This window comes from Heptranchias perlo, chromosome 5 (genome assembly GCF_035084215.1).
Source record: "Heptranchias perlo isolate sHepPer1 chromosome 5, sHepPer1.hap1, whole genome shotgun sequence".
NCBI lineage: Eukaryota > Metazoa > Chordata > Chondrichthyes > Hexanchiformes > Hexanchidae > Heptranchias > Heptranchias perlo.
The window spans coordinates 56,359,799-56,376,567 of NC_090329.1; the positions used below are offsets into that span (position 1 = coordinate 56,359,799).

At 42.0% G+C, this 16,769-nt stretch overlaps 1 protein-coding gene across 3 annotated transcripts in view; it reads right to left on the bottom strand.

Moving 5' to 3' along the window:
* Positions 1–1,859: 1,859 nt before the first annotated feature.
* Positions 1,860–16,769, bottom strand: part of LOC137321769 (kinesin-like protein KIF3C) — a 190,276-nt gene continuing 175,366 nt past the window's right edge. For all 3 annotated transcript variants that reach the window (XM_067984426.1, XM_067984424.1, XM_067984425.1), the window contains 2 exons: positions 3,465–3,634; positions 1,860–2,633 (listed from right to left, as the gene is read on the bottom strand). In XM_067984426.1, coding sequence (XP_067840527.1) covers positions 2,534–2,633; positions 3,465–3,634 — 270 coding nt within the window. In that variant the 3' untranslated portion in view covers positions 1,860–2,533. The remainder of the gene's footprint in view (positions 2,634–3,464; positions 3,635–16,769) is intronic.

The window sequence follows — 16,769 nt, forward strand, 5'->3', positions numbered from 1 at the left end:
GGATGAACACTCAATGTGTCTGTAGGATCTTCCTCTCTCTATTTTAATGGAGGCGTAATCTGTTCAACTGGATAAATTCTCCATTAAAATACTGGTTAGAGGAATGTCATATGAATGGTATGTTTGTCTGCTATTATTACCAACAGTCATTTTTGACCTTGTAAACCTAACTTTTCAAGGATATGCTTATATTTTTTTTGTAAGAAAATCAAACCAAAATGTTTCTTCTGAGACTCTACCGAACAATCAAAATCATCTTTCCTTATTGATAATTTTCATCTTTAATCAAGATTGTAATATTGTATGTATTGTACAATTGCTTCACATATAGCCTATCTAACCAATGAAAGGGTGCATCCACTATCAATTTGTTTTATTAATTGTTCCAATGAAATGTAATTGAAGTAGACAGCAACTGAAATTGAAAGCTGAGGCCACAGCTCGGATGTGCTCTCAGGGCATGTGCAAAAACATGAAATTAGATGTCTGCGGTATTTGAAGAGATAACAGATTAAACGAGATGCAAGTGGCTCATGGGAATACTGAGGCTTCTGTGAGCATATGATATGAACCTGTGCCATTTACTGTTAACAGACTATGACAATGCTAAGAAGCATAATGCTGGCAGATTCTCAAAGAGGCAGTATCCTTTTGTTTCCAAACATGCTCGAAAGGGCATGGAAAAAACAAAATTCCCACAAATGGGAAATGAAAGCCTGATGTGATATAGAAATAAATGAAGCAGGCTGCGATATTAACAGCTCATTGAAACTTGTGTGCTTTTGTTTTCAAAGTGCATTACCCTTTCCCCACTCATTTTCTCCCTTCTAAGTCATCCACCCCTCTGTGGTCAAGAAGACAGAGTAAGTGATGGTTCTCTTTGTTGTCCCCCAAGAGGAGTGACAGTAGCACGAGAATGGCTGGATGAATCCAATTTCCCCCTCCCCTTCCTTTCCTGCTCCAGTTAAGTTTAGGAAGCTCTGGCAGCGAGGCACTTGGGACCAGGAACTCAGCATCATAATGGATCAAATCTGAATCCCACTAATCCGTGGCACCATGCTGCCTGCAATGTGCATGATTCTAATAAAGTCACTATAGCGACTCTGCATTACTGCTATACTAATTCTGGCATTGTCGCAGATTTTCAACTCTCCTCCTGGGCCTCTGACCTACCCGTGATTTTTTCACAGCTGTGAAGGTGGGACAGTCAAAGCTACAGTCATCATGACTGTGATCATCCAACAGCAAGTGCAATTACAATGGGCATGGAAAAATTTCTCCCGGCTCCAGGTGGCATACTCTAAGTATGAGCAGTTATGTCTAGAAGTTGAGTACCAAAAAAGCTGTGGAAATTGTACTTAAATGACAGAATGCAATCCTCAAACTCAGACATGGTACCATTTGAGCAGAAAGCTCCTTAATACTTCACATCTTTTGAGATCTTTCCTAAATCCCAGAAACACAGGGTTCTCTCCATATCCTTGCCCTTCAGCTTTCATTTATGTTGTACATTCTACAAGCAGGAATAGTTTAATGCACCAGTTACGTCTTTAGAACTGCAAAGCCACTGGCTATGCTTGTTAAAAATGTCAAGGTTCCAGTAGTGCTCAGGATTGTACCGGTGTCATCTTCTTTGCCTAAATGCATTGGAAGTAATTGTTTAAAGAGGTGGCAGCTAGGATCTGTGTGTTACATAGTGTAGGACAAAAGCAAAAATGTTACTTTTAGTTGGTCACTAATATTCTATGCACAAGATAGGATTTTCATAATCAGCCTGTATATAGACAGTTTCATTTGTATCACAACCTCACTCTATGAAAAAAATGTGAAGTCGTGCTAATGCAGGTTATCATCCTTGAGTATATAGCATTTATTTTAATCCACAATAATGTAAAGTACCCTCATTCTCAGTTACAACAGTACCTGCGATTAAATATTTCAAAATCCTTTTTGGAGCAACAGCAACATCAATTTAATTTGGAAACAAAAGTCCAACAAATTTACAAAGCGACATTACTGTTCTTAGAAATAAACATGGCAGGCAGTCTGCTGCATTCTGCACTACGAGACACACATCTTCTTTCAGAACAGATTTTCAAAGTGAATGGAGTTGGAAGGAAGACTCCATTATTCAGGAGAGGTGGGAATGAGGTCAAAGGACTTGAGAATAGTATAAATTTGAAGGTTCAGCAAATAAAGAGAGATGATGATCAATTATTCAAGCATTACTTCTGTTATGAACCAATTCCAAGGCCTAATAGTGCTAACAAAATTTGATTCTCATACTCTGTTATTTTTGATAGTTTTGACATAAAGCCTGTATGGGATAACAAGTCTCTTTAATGCTGCACACCATATTGTGTAGGATGTGAAACACTGCAGCAAAGCATACAGAGATTGATGGGAGACTGTTGAATCCAGGGATATTCTTTGAAAGTGAGAGACATAAACCCTGTTACAGAGAGATACAGTGAGATGGGATGGAGGGAAGAGAAAGACAGAGTTACAACAGGCACAGATATCTCAGTATTCCTCACTGTGGCACCATCCCATGTGAATGAGAGAACAGTTGAGAGCCTGAAGCCAACGAGGAGTAAGAAGAGGAGGAAGATACTCGTCTGTCAGGCCTGGACCTAGAATATAAAAAGGAACAATTAATATAGATTTTATTTTTGCATCCCAGATTATCTTGATAAAAGACAATTTATTCCAAAAACATGCAAGAATCCTATAAGATTACTGAACAGGATATCCTGCTGTGCACACGTGAGGATTCTGACAACGTTTTTGTTTCCCTCAAAATTACCAGTTCTGCTGGATTAAAAGTGGCACAGTTATCTTTTCAGTAATCTAAATATATCTTCACAGGTAACTTCCTGAAGACAACACCTGATTTACAGAACTTGTGGAATAAATTATACGGAAAGACTATTGAAGCAAACAGTACAAATGGGTTCAGGGGTACAGGATTGGACCAATTTTCCTCTGCTTAACGCTGTGTGCATGCTTGTTCCCAAGGCCTTAGGGAGTGGAGTTAAAATAGCACCAGGAAATATGGCTGGGTTCACACTAGGTCAATTCGGATGCTAGAGCCAGGGTGGAAAAGGAAAGATCAGGGCCAATATTTTTCTGGAAATAGAAGAGATTGAAGGATATGGTGAGAAGGTAGGTAAGTGAGGTTGAGATCAACCAAAAGGGATGGGCTTCTTGAGCCAAGTATTCTTTTCCAGGTCCTAAATATTTTTATTGTCTCATGATTGATGAAAACACTTCCTGGGTTACTACAGCTTTTATCAAGATTAACATGGTGGTACTGGCAAAAATGACAAATACACCTTAAAATAATAATGATTGTGACTAAATTTCTCTGTTCTTTGGGTGGGCATGAGAACTCTTTTTATAAGGGAGTTAATCAATTTTACCCCTGTTAAGAAAACAGCTGTTAAGATTTAAGAAATTCTCACCACGATCTTGATTTCCTAACTCTTGTAGTGGCTGACCGTTCTGGGAAAATGGAACTGTTACAATGTAGCTCCCCTCCAGTTGCTCCGTGTAGTGACTGTGACCGTGGGATCTCCAGCTCAAACACTGTGGGTGTTGCCATGTCTAATTCCAAGAACAGAATGTTTTCAGCCTAAACCAGATAGGAAACAGAATCACAAGTTATTCTAATTCTGCATCACTGCTGAACTGCAACATAAGGGCCTCAAAATATCATAGCTGTTCCAGCATACTCCCATGGTAACTTTGGCAGGAGCATATTGGAATGGCTGGAAACTAGGCTGGGTCCCTACGTCATTGCGAACTTTCTGGGAAAGCCTTGTGAGAGCAGAACCTCCACCTGTCCCTTATAAAAAGTAATTGATATGAGGGCGGGGGAACTATGAATGTCAGAGTTCCTATGCCCTGGATCATCATTTGGACCTGGAGTATGGTTAGCACAGGTACGCTTGCTGAGACCTGGGGATAGTTTCAGCCCCCAAGAAAGGGTGGGTTGGAGTCAGGTGCGAGTTGAAAATAGATGTTTTTTGGGTTGCGAGTGCAACCCGGCTCCACTTCTGGGATTAATGAAGGCACATAAAAATACAGCGAATGCAAAGTCAGAAAATTTTGCTGTCATGATTCAAAAATCAACTATTTTCAATTTCCCACCTACCCGCTCTTGGGGGTTAAATATCCCCCCCAAGATGTACTGGATGAGCAAGGGGTGGATATGTGGACCAGCCTAGGTGCAGGCCAGAATTGAGGGTATGAACCCGAAAACTGAAATGTGATTTTTTTTTTGAATCTCTTATCTATGGAACACCAATGAGTAATTCCACAGGGAATCCTATGATCAGCATCTGTTGCAGCGCTGGACACCAATTAAGTTACCTGATTAAGGAAAATTCAGCACTGGCTGAGTGTTGCATATTCAGTTAGTACTGCATTTTACTGGCTATAAGCCTCTAAGTCAGCATCTAGGCCCAGAAAAGATGTGAAACTGCTGGATTTCCTGTGGAGCTGCTGCTTATGCAGCTAATTGAAAGGCTTCTTCGAGAGTGACGGTAGGGTGGAAAAATAATACATCTACCAATACCTCATGTGAAATGTTTTCCACTTTAAATAGATCATAATTTTATATTGAAAACACATCCCCATTCTAGCCTTCCCCTGCCCTATCATATTTTCCTTTAAACTAACAATATACTTTAAATTTTTTATAACTAATGGCTCCTAAAATCATATTAATCAATTAAAGCTCCTAATTTTTTGTTTTTTTATATATGAGATTGAAATCAATCTGTCAGCTTGGCTCATTTAGTGGTATTGTTGTATCTGAGTAGGTGGTTATTTTTTAATTAATTCTCGAGATGTGGGTATCATGGGCAAGGCAGGCTTATATTGCCCCATCCCGAGTTACCCTGAGAAGGGGGTGGTGGACCACCACAAGTGATGTGATAAAATTGAATGGCTTGCTAGGCCACTTCAGGAAGCAGTTAAGAGTCAACCACATTACTTTGGGGCTGGAGTCACAGAAAGGCCAGCTATTAGTGAACAGGTTGGGTTTTTAACAACAATTCAACAGCTTCATGGTCATTTTTAATGATATCAGCTTTTAAAAAAAAATTGCATTCAAATTATCAAGCTGCTGTGGAGGGATTTGAATTTACATTCTCTCAATTATTAATCCAAGCTTCCTGATTGCTAGTCCAGTAGCATAACCACTAAACTACTATATCTGATTAGATTCAAGCCTTTCTGTAGGATTTGGGCATAGAAACTAGGCTGACACGTGCAATACTGACGGAACACTGCATTGTTGGTGGTGCTGTTCTCCAGAGGAAATGTTAAACTGAGGCCGCATCAGGTCATTCTAGTGGAATCCTTTGATCCTTCCAAGCTAGCCCAGGGACATGTGCCACATCAGGCAGTCTGCGCTATACACCTGTACAGTATTATAATACTGCAAAAACTTGGCATAACAATCTTTGTGAGCTCACTGTGGAAATAAATAAGACAGCAGGAGTTCTATGCGAGGACAATTTTAATCAGTTTAAAACCACTCCAACTGGGTTCAGTCAGACAATAGCCACTGATCCAAAAACCTCACTACTTTATTTCCTGCCCAAACCTTGCATCCCTTTTGTTTGCAAGGAGCAACACCTTTCTCACTTTCCTTATTAAGCTTCCTTCGAGTGCAAGGTGCGCATGGGAACGACACCCATGAGGGCATCAGTGTTCCTCATATTAATCCTATTGCCTACATGTAAAGAAAGGGTTTGCATTAATTAACATTGACCACAATAGTACGAATCGCTTACTAGGCCACTGCAGAGCGGTGTGAACAAATTGGGTTTTTACAACAATCCATGGTCATTTTTACTGATACCAGGTTTTCATTTCCAGATTTATTTTTGAACTGAATTCAAATTCTCAAACTACCCTGGTGGGATTATGAACTCTCACTCTCTAGATTACTAGTCCAGTAACATAACCACTACATTACCCTGCCCATTGCTAAAAATGCAAAGGACGTGGGGACACCATTGACTTAATCAGCAATTTCCCTCCCTGTGGCTTGCACCTATGCTTTTACTGGAAGATGGCCTTCAGCCTTACTTAGGGCCACCCCCAATTCTTCAGCATAAAAGGCAGTAGTGCTGCCAAGACTCTGCTGTGGCACTAGAATTGATTTCTTCACTTTTTTGTTCTTACCAGAGCTACCCCTTTAATAGCTAGCTGCAGGCTTCTAAAACCTGCTACATCACTGGATTTGTACCACTAGCCAAGTGTGTTAGGCCAAGCTGTTCTTGTGGTTGTATCCTATTCAAAACAGGGGGAAGGGCTTCCTTTGGAAAATTAAGCTAGGCCAACCATCTATGCTGCGATAACTGGAAAAGTGAGGCTTATATCCCACAATTAACAGAAATTTGTCCCATTTTAGCAGGAGGTGAAAGAAAAAGTTGGATAATTCTGAAATGTCAAAACTTCAAAATTACCAGCACCTAGGATGTCACGAAACTAGCATGGCTATTAATTGTAAAATAAATATTGGTAAAATGTTCTCATCTGTGCATTTCTTTTTCATTTTACTTTTCTAACACTTTTGCTTTTGTAACATATAACCTACAAAATTAGCAAGCAGCCCAGATTGGGTAGAAATTAAAACAAAATTTACACTACTCTCAGAAAGGCTAATAAAGACTAAAACTGGATAAAATTGAATCAACTTCGAAATATATAAAATGGGTGTAACAGGATGTTCCAGGCTGTAAAATCATCCAGTACTCTTCTGATAACAATATGAACCATCAGAGCACATCATACACTTCTAATTTTGCTATATTTAATTATAATACTGCAACAACTCATGGCAATCTTTGTGAACTCATTGTGGAAATAAATAAGACAGAAGTTCTATGCAAGAACAATTTTAATCAGTTTAAAACCACTCCAACTGGGTTCAGTCAGACAATCGCCACTGATCCAAAAACCTCACTACTTGATTTCCTACCCATAATTTGCATCCTTTTTTTTCCAGATTATATGGAGTAGCTAGACTTGTAAAAATACTTCGTATGGAAGCAGAATCATAGTTTGATCATAGAATGTGTTCACTTACAAAATTGCACGTCATATCCATTGGCTTAAAACCAGACATCTGACCAGAAATCAGTCCTCACTTCATTCTTATTTCTCTTAATAGTCTAGCTCAGCATGCTTCTTCAATCTGTTGTACTCACATCACACAATAGAGGGAGATGTTACATTAGAAATTTCCATTAAAAGTACCAGAGTAAATTTTCTAATTTAGCATTCGCAGAGCAGAGCTTTGCACGATGGGAATGAATATTAGAAATTTAGCTGCAGAGGACAATGTGCCTAATTCACGGTCCACACGATATTCCATCCATTAAACTTCCAGTTGTGACAAAATCCATCTCGTCCCTTTTCAAATGCCGAGAAACCTGCTCTATTTCCAGTGTTATATGTTTTCATTTCAGATTCCCAGATAAAGCAGTTGATGCTGATTAACATCATTAGAGAAAAAAAAGCAAAATTATGCTATGGACTGGCTTATCTCTACGTCAATATGTGAGCCATTTTCAGAAAGAATCAAGGGCCTGATTTTCGAAGAACGAAGAAATATTCACTACACAATTTGTGTCCGATAACCAGACATAGCAGCTTTTTGGGTGACTTGCTGAAAAATTTCCTTCTCTTCCTAGGAGGATGGACCTAGCTTCCACTAAACCTCTCTCCATGGTGTCCTACCACTAACAAGCAGGCAATGACGTGAGTATGCTTCTGTGTCTCCGTAATGCACTGTGTTGGTACAGCCACACACTGTTACTAGCCCACTTGAATGATTCATTGTTTACAGATGACCATACAAGACAGAGGACTCCCATAATTTCTGAAACAAGCCAAAATTTTATGCAAGCAAATCGCTGTTCCATTTTGTTTCAAATCCAAACATCTTTGTATTATATTGGTGACAAGTTGGCGTTCACACGTTGACATGTGAAAGGTTAGACAAATGGAACACACCGTGGTAAATTGTAAGATAACAAGACTAAAGATAGCAATACAGATATGTTTTCAATTCACCCTGTAGCATCCCATGAGGTAGGCAGAAAAAAAACATCTACATTGCCTGCTGAAAGAGAACAAACATATGTATTTTCATAAGAAGCTGTCAGAATCCAGGTTTGGTTTCAGATTGCTGAACTGCAGTGATGATCCCTGCAGTAATGAGAGCGTTTAATTGCACTGTACTGATTAAACATTCAGATTACCATATTCCCCTGTGCTTGTTCTCAGAGGTCACGATGACACAAGGGTCATCCTAAAGTACACCAAGTTCTTAAAAGAATAATCAGTTTAGCACAAAACCTTAATTTCTAGGAATACTGGAGTGTATTTTCTGTTCAGGATGCAGTGGAGTTACCTCAGAAGTGCACAAACACAGGTCACATTGTACATGCATCAGGCAGAACTTGCAAGATTTTCCAAGGTCCATGTGCCGGGAGGGTGGTGCCTGCGGGGGTGGGATACCTGGGGCAACAGCAGATTTTAAAAGTTTCAGCTGTGCATTAAAGGGGCACTCATTGATCTGAAAGTTGTCAATTTGCTGCTGAAGAAATTTCATGGCCTGCATTGGAACAGATGGCTGAGGGAAGAAGTCTGCCCCTTTTGAGAGCATGTTAGAGATAATGCTGAGGGAGGTGCAGAAAGGGGTTGCCATCTTTGGGTCAGAGGGGTAGATTCCTTAGAAGTCTGTGATCCCAGAGCTGCTTGGGGAAGCGGTGACAAAGAAGGTAAATGCCTTTCACATGTCTTGAGATCATTGGCACTGATAAAGAAAAAGTTTAACACATTGAGGAAGTTTGTCACCGTAAGTGTGCACTGAATATACCTGTTCTAAGGCAATGGTACGGCACAGCTGCAATATTCACTTCCACCTTAACCAGTTGCATCTTGACTTTGGGCACATGATAATCATTTGAGAACCCTTTAGGCCTTTCCTGCACAATCACAAGGTGCCAAAATTATGCATGGCTTCCAGCTTCCAAGGCAATCTTTCAATAAGGTGGCCTACTTATCAGTCTGTTCATTGACTCAAATTTTGGAAGGCCAGGTGGATAGTTTCATAGTAATGTCAGAGCTCTTTAATTATATATAATTTTATGAATCTCTCCATGGTTACAGGAAAAGCTTTCTCTCTGGATCACTCAACGCCTTTGTTACCCAGCTGCCCGATTGAAGTTATCCATGCAGAGCCAGAAATAAGGCAGGCCCAGTTCTCCACCACAGTATCAAATATGGTGCCAGCTTATGACTCAGCAAAAAGAGGTAAAGAGCCACCCCCAATCCAGGAAATATTCAGCGACATCCAGCAGTCAGCCACAGAATTTCCTTCTCCCATTAAAGGAGCATTACATGAGGTAGTCATAAAGGGGAAGCACCAACAACTTGCATTTATATAGCGCCTTTAACACAATAAAACTTCCCAAAGCGATTCACAGGAATGTTACCAAACAAAATTTGACACCAAGCCACATAAGGAGATATTAGGATAGAGGTAGGTTTTAAGCAGCATCTGAAAATGAAGAGAGGTTTAGGGAGGGAATTCCAGACCCTAGGGACAAGGCAGCTGAAGGCACCGCCACCAATGGAGGAGTGATGAAAATCAGGGATGCACAAGAGACCAAAATTGGAGGAGCGCACAGATGTTGGAGGGTTGTCGAGCTGGCGGAGGTTACAGAGATAGGGAAGGGTGAGGCCATGGAGTGGGATATAAAACATTGGCAATACACCAAGCTCTGCTAGAATAATAAATGATTGCAACTAGATTTTTATTTTGTGCAGAGAATTCATTTGCATATTTCTTTGTAAGAAACAAATGATGACTCGTCTTTTCAGAGCATGATTGGTGTGCTACACGTTGCACATTCTCATGCTGGATACCTTTTTGGGTATGTACAATAGATAAGTCTGGCGGTGTCCTAATCAGTGGAATCATGCCTATAGTATGCTGTATGTGTATCCTTGTGGAAGTGTGTATCTCATAACATTTTCTTTCAGGCTGGTTTGTAAGTTTCGGACTCGCATCATGAGTCAGTGGTCAAGAAGTAATCCCTAGTTCCTAGGATCCATCCATCTAATCTTGAAATTTCATTAATTAATGGTGGCAATGTTGACTGTCTTAGAACAAATGCATTGTGGTAGTTTCCAGGATAACTGTCAACTGTTACACAGAAACTGTACATTAATTGAATGGAACGCCTTCTTATTCATAAATACCATTCCATTCTTGAAAGTAGCCTGTGGGGTCACATGGGTTCCATCAAAGATGCCCTGCACTCTTGGGAATGCAGCCACCCAGAAATTGTGCAGTGCCTTCTCACCTTGCTGGCTACATTGGAAAAAGAAGTTCTTTGCCCTGGCAAACAATGCCTCAGTGACTGGTGCATGCAGCAGTGCAATGAAGACTGGCTGATCTGACAGTTGTCACCTAAGGTTGGTTGAAAGAAGCCAGGAGCATAGAGGTTGAAGGCAGTCGTGACCTCCACCACCATGACCATCTCAGGCGTTTGAGACTCCCTCTCTGGTGAAGTGTAGGTAGTGAAGATAGGTGTACTTGGACATGACGAAATAACTCTGGCAGTTTCCGTACACCCACCTCATTGTATAAGAGCAGGTCAGATCAGACCACCTCAAAAGTAGGTGCACCTACCTCTGCTCATTTCTCCTCGTCCTCTAGGTACCTGAAGGTGAGAGGAAATCCCATCCTGCCAGGCAAAGATGGTGCAATTGACAATGAAACTGACTTGCGTGATATTTGGTGAAAAAAGAAAATGAGAAAAAATAAAATGCTAAATTAAACTTCTAAATGCAAGACATAACAATGTATCAAGCTACATGCAACAAAAGCAAGGCAAAAATAACTGTCAGAAATTAGCTGCACACACATTTAAGAAACTCAGTGGTGAAGGTCAAGAAGTGAGTTTGTAAGTGTGCCTATTTTATACAGTCATTCAGCAGTAGTGTAACATTTCTGGAGCAAACTACGGAAAAACAAGGGAAGAAAGCCCTGTCGTCATCTGCATACTTTTCGCACCCTAATGAGGTTTGTGTGCGCCAGAAACACAAGCCACCACCAACACTTGCACAGCTTGGCTGGAAAATAATTGGCAGCACACTCCTGCTGGACTTTGAGGACAATAATCCTGCACCTGCATTTTATGACCTCCCCCACACTGTACCAGATGACCTCCCCCAAACATGTGCCATCAAGGCAGGTCAGTGAAAAATGTCCCTTGTTATTTTCTAGCAAGCTAGGTTCAAGTATGTTCTCCACAAACAGTAAGAGGTAAGAATAGTTTTTAAAGCTCTATCTCAGAAAGTGGGAAGTACGATTGGGAGGACCAGGGCTGGGAACAAGTCACACGGGAAGAATCAGCCAATCACATGCAGAAAATTAGCTGGGAATGGGTTTGCCTTGGTGAGAATAAATGACACTATTCAGTGCAGGCTATACGAACTGGGGCTGAAAATCTATGGGGGAAGCCGGTCACGCATTCCAGTGTAAGTTCCAGGATGCGACTGCCAGGGACTTCTGCCACTGACTCTGCTAAAAGTTACAGCACCCAAATTTTCAGCCCAGTTGCTTATGACAGTAGGGGCGCCCGCCAGCTCGAGGCAGTTGGGATTCCTGGTTGAAGTTAGTCTGCTTCGTGTTGGAGGTACTGGGATGCCCCGTAAAGAATATTTTAGGATGAGAATTTTTGGCCTCACAGTTTATACTATTTTAATTTGTGCATGTCCCGTGGCATTGCTTATGGTAAGTGAAGGAGCTGTTGTTTTAGAGGAACGGAGTTGTTATTAGTACTCGTAGTATTATCAGGTCACTGATTTATGGTGATTAAATAAGTGAAAATGCATTTTTATCACAGGGTATTTAGGGGTTTTCAAGGTTTTATCCATTGAATTCTCTTATTCTGTGTAGTTTTGTAAGAAAACTGTAAACCAGTGGGTTTGATTATTATAAAAAGGAAAAACTGTAATGCTGGAAATATACAGGTCAGTCAGAATCCGGGATCCTGGGTCATGGAAGTACTGGGGGTGGCGTGCTGAGATGTGGGTGCTACATGAGCAGTGTCCCAGGGTGTAAGAACACTGGGATGGGAGCTTGAAATCTGGGAATAGCAGAGGGAGGTTCCAGGATCTAAGGCCTTGGGTTGGTGTTGGGATGGGTGTTCGGTATTGCAGTCGGAAGGGGGCCCAAACAAGCGTCCCGATGCAGCTCGCCGGATTAAGGCTGGCCAATATTGGGCTGCTTCAGCCACCATCAAGGTACATACAGGGAGATCGCGATTGCGGAGGGAGGGGAGTTCTGGAGTGGCTCCCGCTCCTTGGACCCCACAAAAAATAGTTCCACAATTTCCTTGGCTTGGCTTCTTCAGCTCGATCACCCATGGAAATGATTGGGGCATATCTAGACCCGATTTGCATAGTGAAATGGGCCTATGGCCTGAAACAGGCAGGCACTTTGAGTACCCAGCTGTAGGCCCCATTCAAAATGGCGGGGGCTACAGAGTCGGTGTTAACGGAGCAGGAAGGTACCGACCCCTTTTTGACGTAGTTGCACCCCGTTAACACCAGGCACAGCAAGTGAAAATCAGAATGGGATATAAACCCACAACCTTAGTGGCAAGTGGAAGTTGAATTAATTCCACTTTGGGTTCTGTAAATGCCTTATTTATCCAATCAATAATTAAGTACACAGGGGACAATATCTGGGCAGGACTGTTCTTAACAGTTAGCTTATCCTGTTCCAAATTTGATCCGTATGATGTAATTTGACTGAATCAATGAAAAATACCAAGGCAAACTATAAAATTAAAATCAAGGCTGATCTCATTCTGCTTTACAACAAACACTGACAGTCTAAGAAAGTAATCTCCAAGATAAACAAACCCACACAATAGTTCCCACTGATTTCGGTCACTTTCTGCAGCATTAGTCACTTATTCCTCTTATCAGACATAAGAAGCAACAGCCAATATAATTCGCTGCAGTACTTACTGAAAAAATCTGATGGGGGGGGGGGGGGTGCGGGGGGAGTTTTCTGATTTTGTGCATCCAGGGGAAGCCTCACCCACCAGGAGCACATATCAGGAATTCTGGTGCATGCTGCTCATGATGTTCCAACTATTAATGGTCAGAAAACATGTGCAGTCAGACCATTTACACTTCACATTTTTTGTTAATTACTTTTTATGCTTATGTTTCATAAATATACCAAGAACCATGAATAGCAACTAGATGGACCATTCTGAAATATCGGCCTCCTCCCAATTCTCCTTCATGAGCTTCTCTTTTAGCTTGAAGACCGCAATCTGAGATCTTACTAAAATTCAAACAGTAATTCCTTGAAACATAGAAATATCGAAAATAGGAGCAAGAATAGGCCATTCGGCCCTTCGGGCCTACTCTGCCATTCAAAATGATCATGGCTGATTGTCTAACTCAGTATTCTGTTCACGCTTTTTCCCCATATCTCTTGATCCCTTTAGCATTAAGAAATATATCTATCTCCTTCTTGAATACATCCAATGACTTGGCCTCCACTGCCTTCTGTGCTGGAGAATTCCACAGGTTCACCACCCTCTGAGTGAAGAAATTTCTCCTCATCTCGGTTCTAAATGGCATACCCCGTATCCTGAGACTGTGACCCCCTGGTTCTGGATTCCCCAGCCATCGGGAACATCCTCCCTACATCTAGTCTGTCTAGTCCTGTTAGAATTTTATATGTTTCGATGGGATCATCTCTCATTCTTCTAAACTCGAGTGAATATAGGCCTAGTCGACCCAATCTCTCCTCATACATCAGTCCTGCCATCCCAGGAATCAGTCTGGTATTCAGTCTTGAATGATATTACCAAAACTTAGCCATTTTTCCAGCTAACCATGCAATCTTGGTTTTGTAACGATTGGTCGATGCTACTTCAATATCAGGAATGTAATGGTTTGTAGTTAGTAGAAAACAACAATCAGGTGTTTTTTTAATTATGATTTCAAGGTTGAATAGAACCATCTAGTGGTAAGAGATGGAATTGAAAAAGAACAGCATCATCTGTGAGAGGGGAGTTGACATTTTGACAACATGCCACAGAAAATCTCCTCATGGTTACTGTTAAAATCTACTACAAACCATTACAGGTAGGTGGTCCAAAAATCCGCAGGCCTTCCAGTGCATTCCCGCCATACGTCAGGCAGGAGTGCAGCAGAAATCCCACGAATTAAGCCAAGATGCAGATACGCCAGGTCCCAAGCCTCTGATGTGAGCATCTGTGGGACCTGATTAGGGCCGGAATTTCAGTTCAACCTAGACATCATCCCCGATATCAAAGTGAGCATGGCTGGTGGAAGTGGCTTCCAGTCCAGGAGTTTCCTTGGCTCTGCCCTGGGATCTGCCAGGGAAATGCAGGAATATTGGCCTCCTAGCCAGTGGAAGTGGGATCTACCTGGGCTATTCAGGTCTGGGTCTTGGCCTGGTCCCCAGAAGAAACTGTGAAGACATACTGTAGCAGCTTAGCCTTCTTGCAAAGAGGACTGATAGACTCTTAAAACTTTTTTTTCTGCTGGGCTGCTGCTAGCAGCTGACCTCCGCTGCAATGCCTGCCCTCATGTTCTGGTGGGCAGTGCCCAGTGGTGTGGTTGACTGCCAGTTTCATGCAAAGCAGGGAACCTCCCCTTGCCCCTAGATACTATATGGGGTCAAATATTGGAAACTTAAGCCCATTATATCTTGTGGAATATTTTGTCATCTCATTCTATCGCTATACTATAATATAATGTGAACCCATTTCTTCCCTGATGCTCCTTCTGAATTCCAGAGCATCAGTAGTAAAGATTGCCATTAATTCAGGTCAATAAATTCCCTCAGGTACATTCGGCAGAGTGAAATTGCAACTACACTTTGCTACAGGGTAGAATAGTCCAAGTGGAGGCTTGATTTTCTGCAAATCAGTGCATCTGATGAGAATAAAACTCAGCCCCATAATTTTCTGATTGGTTAGAGAGTACTTTGCCATTTGGAAAGATCACCCCACAAAGCGAACTTAACGTACAACTCACCTGCATATTCATTTCACGGCCTTCTCCCGTGGCCTCTCCTCTCTCATGGTTTTGATCAATGACAAGGCTATCTCCGACCACTCCCTTGTGTTCTTCACTGCCCACGTACCCTTAACCTCCTTCATACCCTTAACCTCTTTCTGTATCCACCCCAGAAAACACTCTCCCCCAAGTCACTCACAAATGCACTCTCGACTTCCATACTGCCCAGCCTTTGGCCCTCCATTTGCCACAATACCTCTGCAGCTGTTGATTTTCCAAAATAATGTCTTCACCACCTTTGACTCCCTTGTCCCCGGAAAAACTTTCACCATCTCCTATTTCAATTATTCCCCTTGGTATGGCGCCCATCTTTGCTCCCTCAAGTCCAAGGGGTGCAAACTGAAGCATACCCGGTACACAACTGGCTTAACCATCCAGCACCAGATCTGGCTTGACCACATCAATCTCTAACAGGCCTTGCTCTCCTTGACCAAAGCCATCATCTTCAGTCCCTGATATAAACTCCATACCCTTGCTTTCAACTCTACCCCCCTTTCATGGCCACTGTCTCAGGCTGAACCAGACTGTTCACAACCTCAGCGTCTTTAGACCATAAGACCATAAGAGATAGGAGCAGGAGTAGGCCATTCAGCCCCTCGAGCCTGCTCCGCCATTCAATGAGATCATGGCTGATCTGATTTTTACCTCAACTCCACTTTCCCGCCTTTTCCCCATATTCTTTGAAGGTCCTGTTAGACCCCAAGCTGTGCTTCCAAACTTGTATCCGCTCCATCACATGGACTGCAGCTGTAACATCGCCTACCTCTACCCCCTCCTCTTCCTCTGCCCATCTGCTGCTAAAACCCTCATTCAAGCCTTTGTCACCTCCAGACTTGATTACTGCAACTCTCTCCTGGCTGACATTCACCCTCCAAACCTGTTGTAATTGCCCTACATTGGCTCCTAGTCTTCCAAAACCTAAAATTTAAAATTCTCAATCATGTCTTTAAATCCCTCTTTGGTTTCATTTGTCACGATCACTATAATTACCTCCAGTCCTAAAACCCTCCCCTCCGTACTCTCCATTCCTTGGCCTTGTGCATCCCTCTCCTTTTGCTCCATCATTGGCGCTGTGCCTTCACCGCTTAGGTCCCACTCTCTGCAATTCCCTTCATAAAACCCTGTGTCTCTCCACCTCCCTCTCCTACTTTAAGACTCTCCTTAAAAGCCCACCTTAGTCCAAATTTTTTGAACTCTTCCTAATCTTTTCTCCTTTGACTCAGTATCTGTTTTCCTTACAACTCTGAAGTGCTTTAGGGCGTTAAAGGCACCATATGAAGGCATGTTCTTGTTGTTCACCTACTCATACACGTGGGTTGCAAGCTGTCACTCGCCTTTGTCTTCATCAAACATCTCGAAACTACTTCTTGGCTTGCAGGACAAAGTGGTGCATAACATGTGGGAGCAAGCCAGAACTGAAGGAGATTCAACTCACTTTAAATCCCCATGTCAGTATGAACAGGCCATGTTGGACAAGATAGGGTTTGACAACATGGAGAGAATGGAGGCATTCCCAAAGCTCAGGGTGAGAACCATACATTTCTTGTTATTCTTTCTCCACACATTCACACACCTATACGTTGCAGCACTTTAGTTAT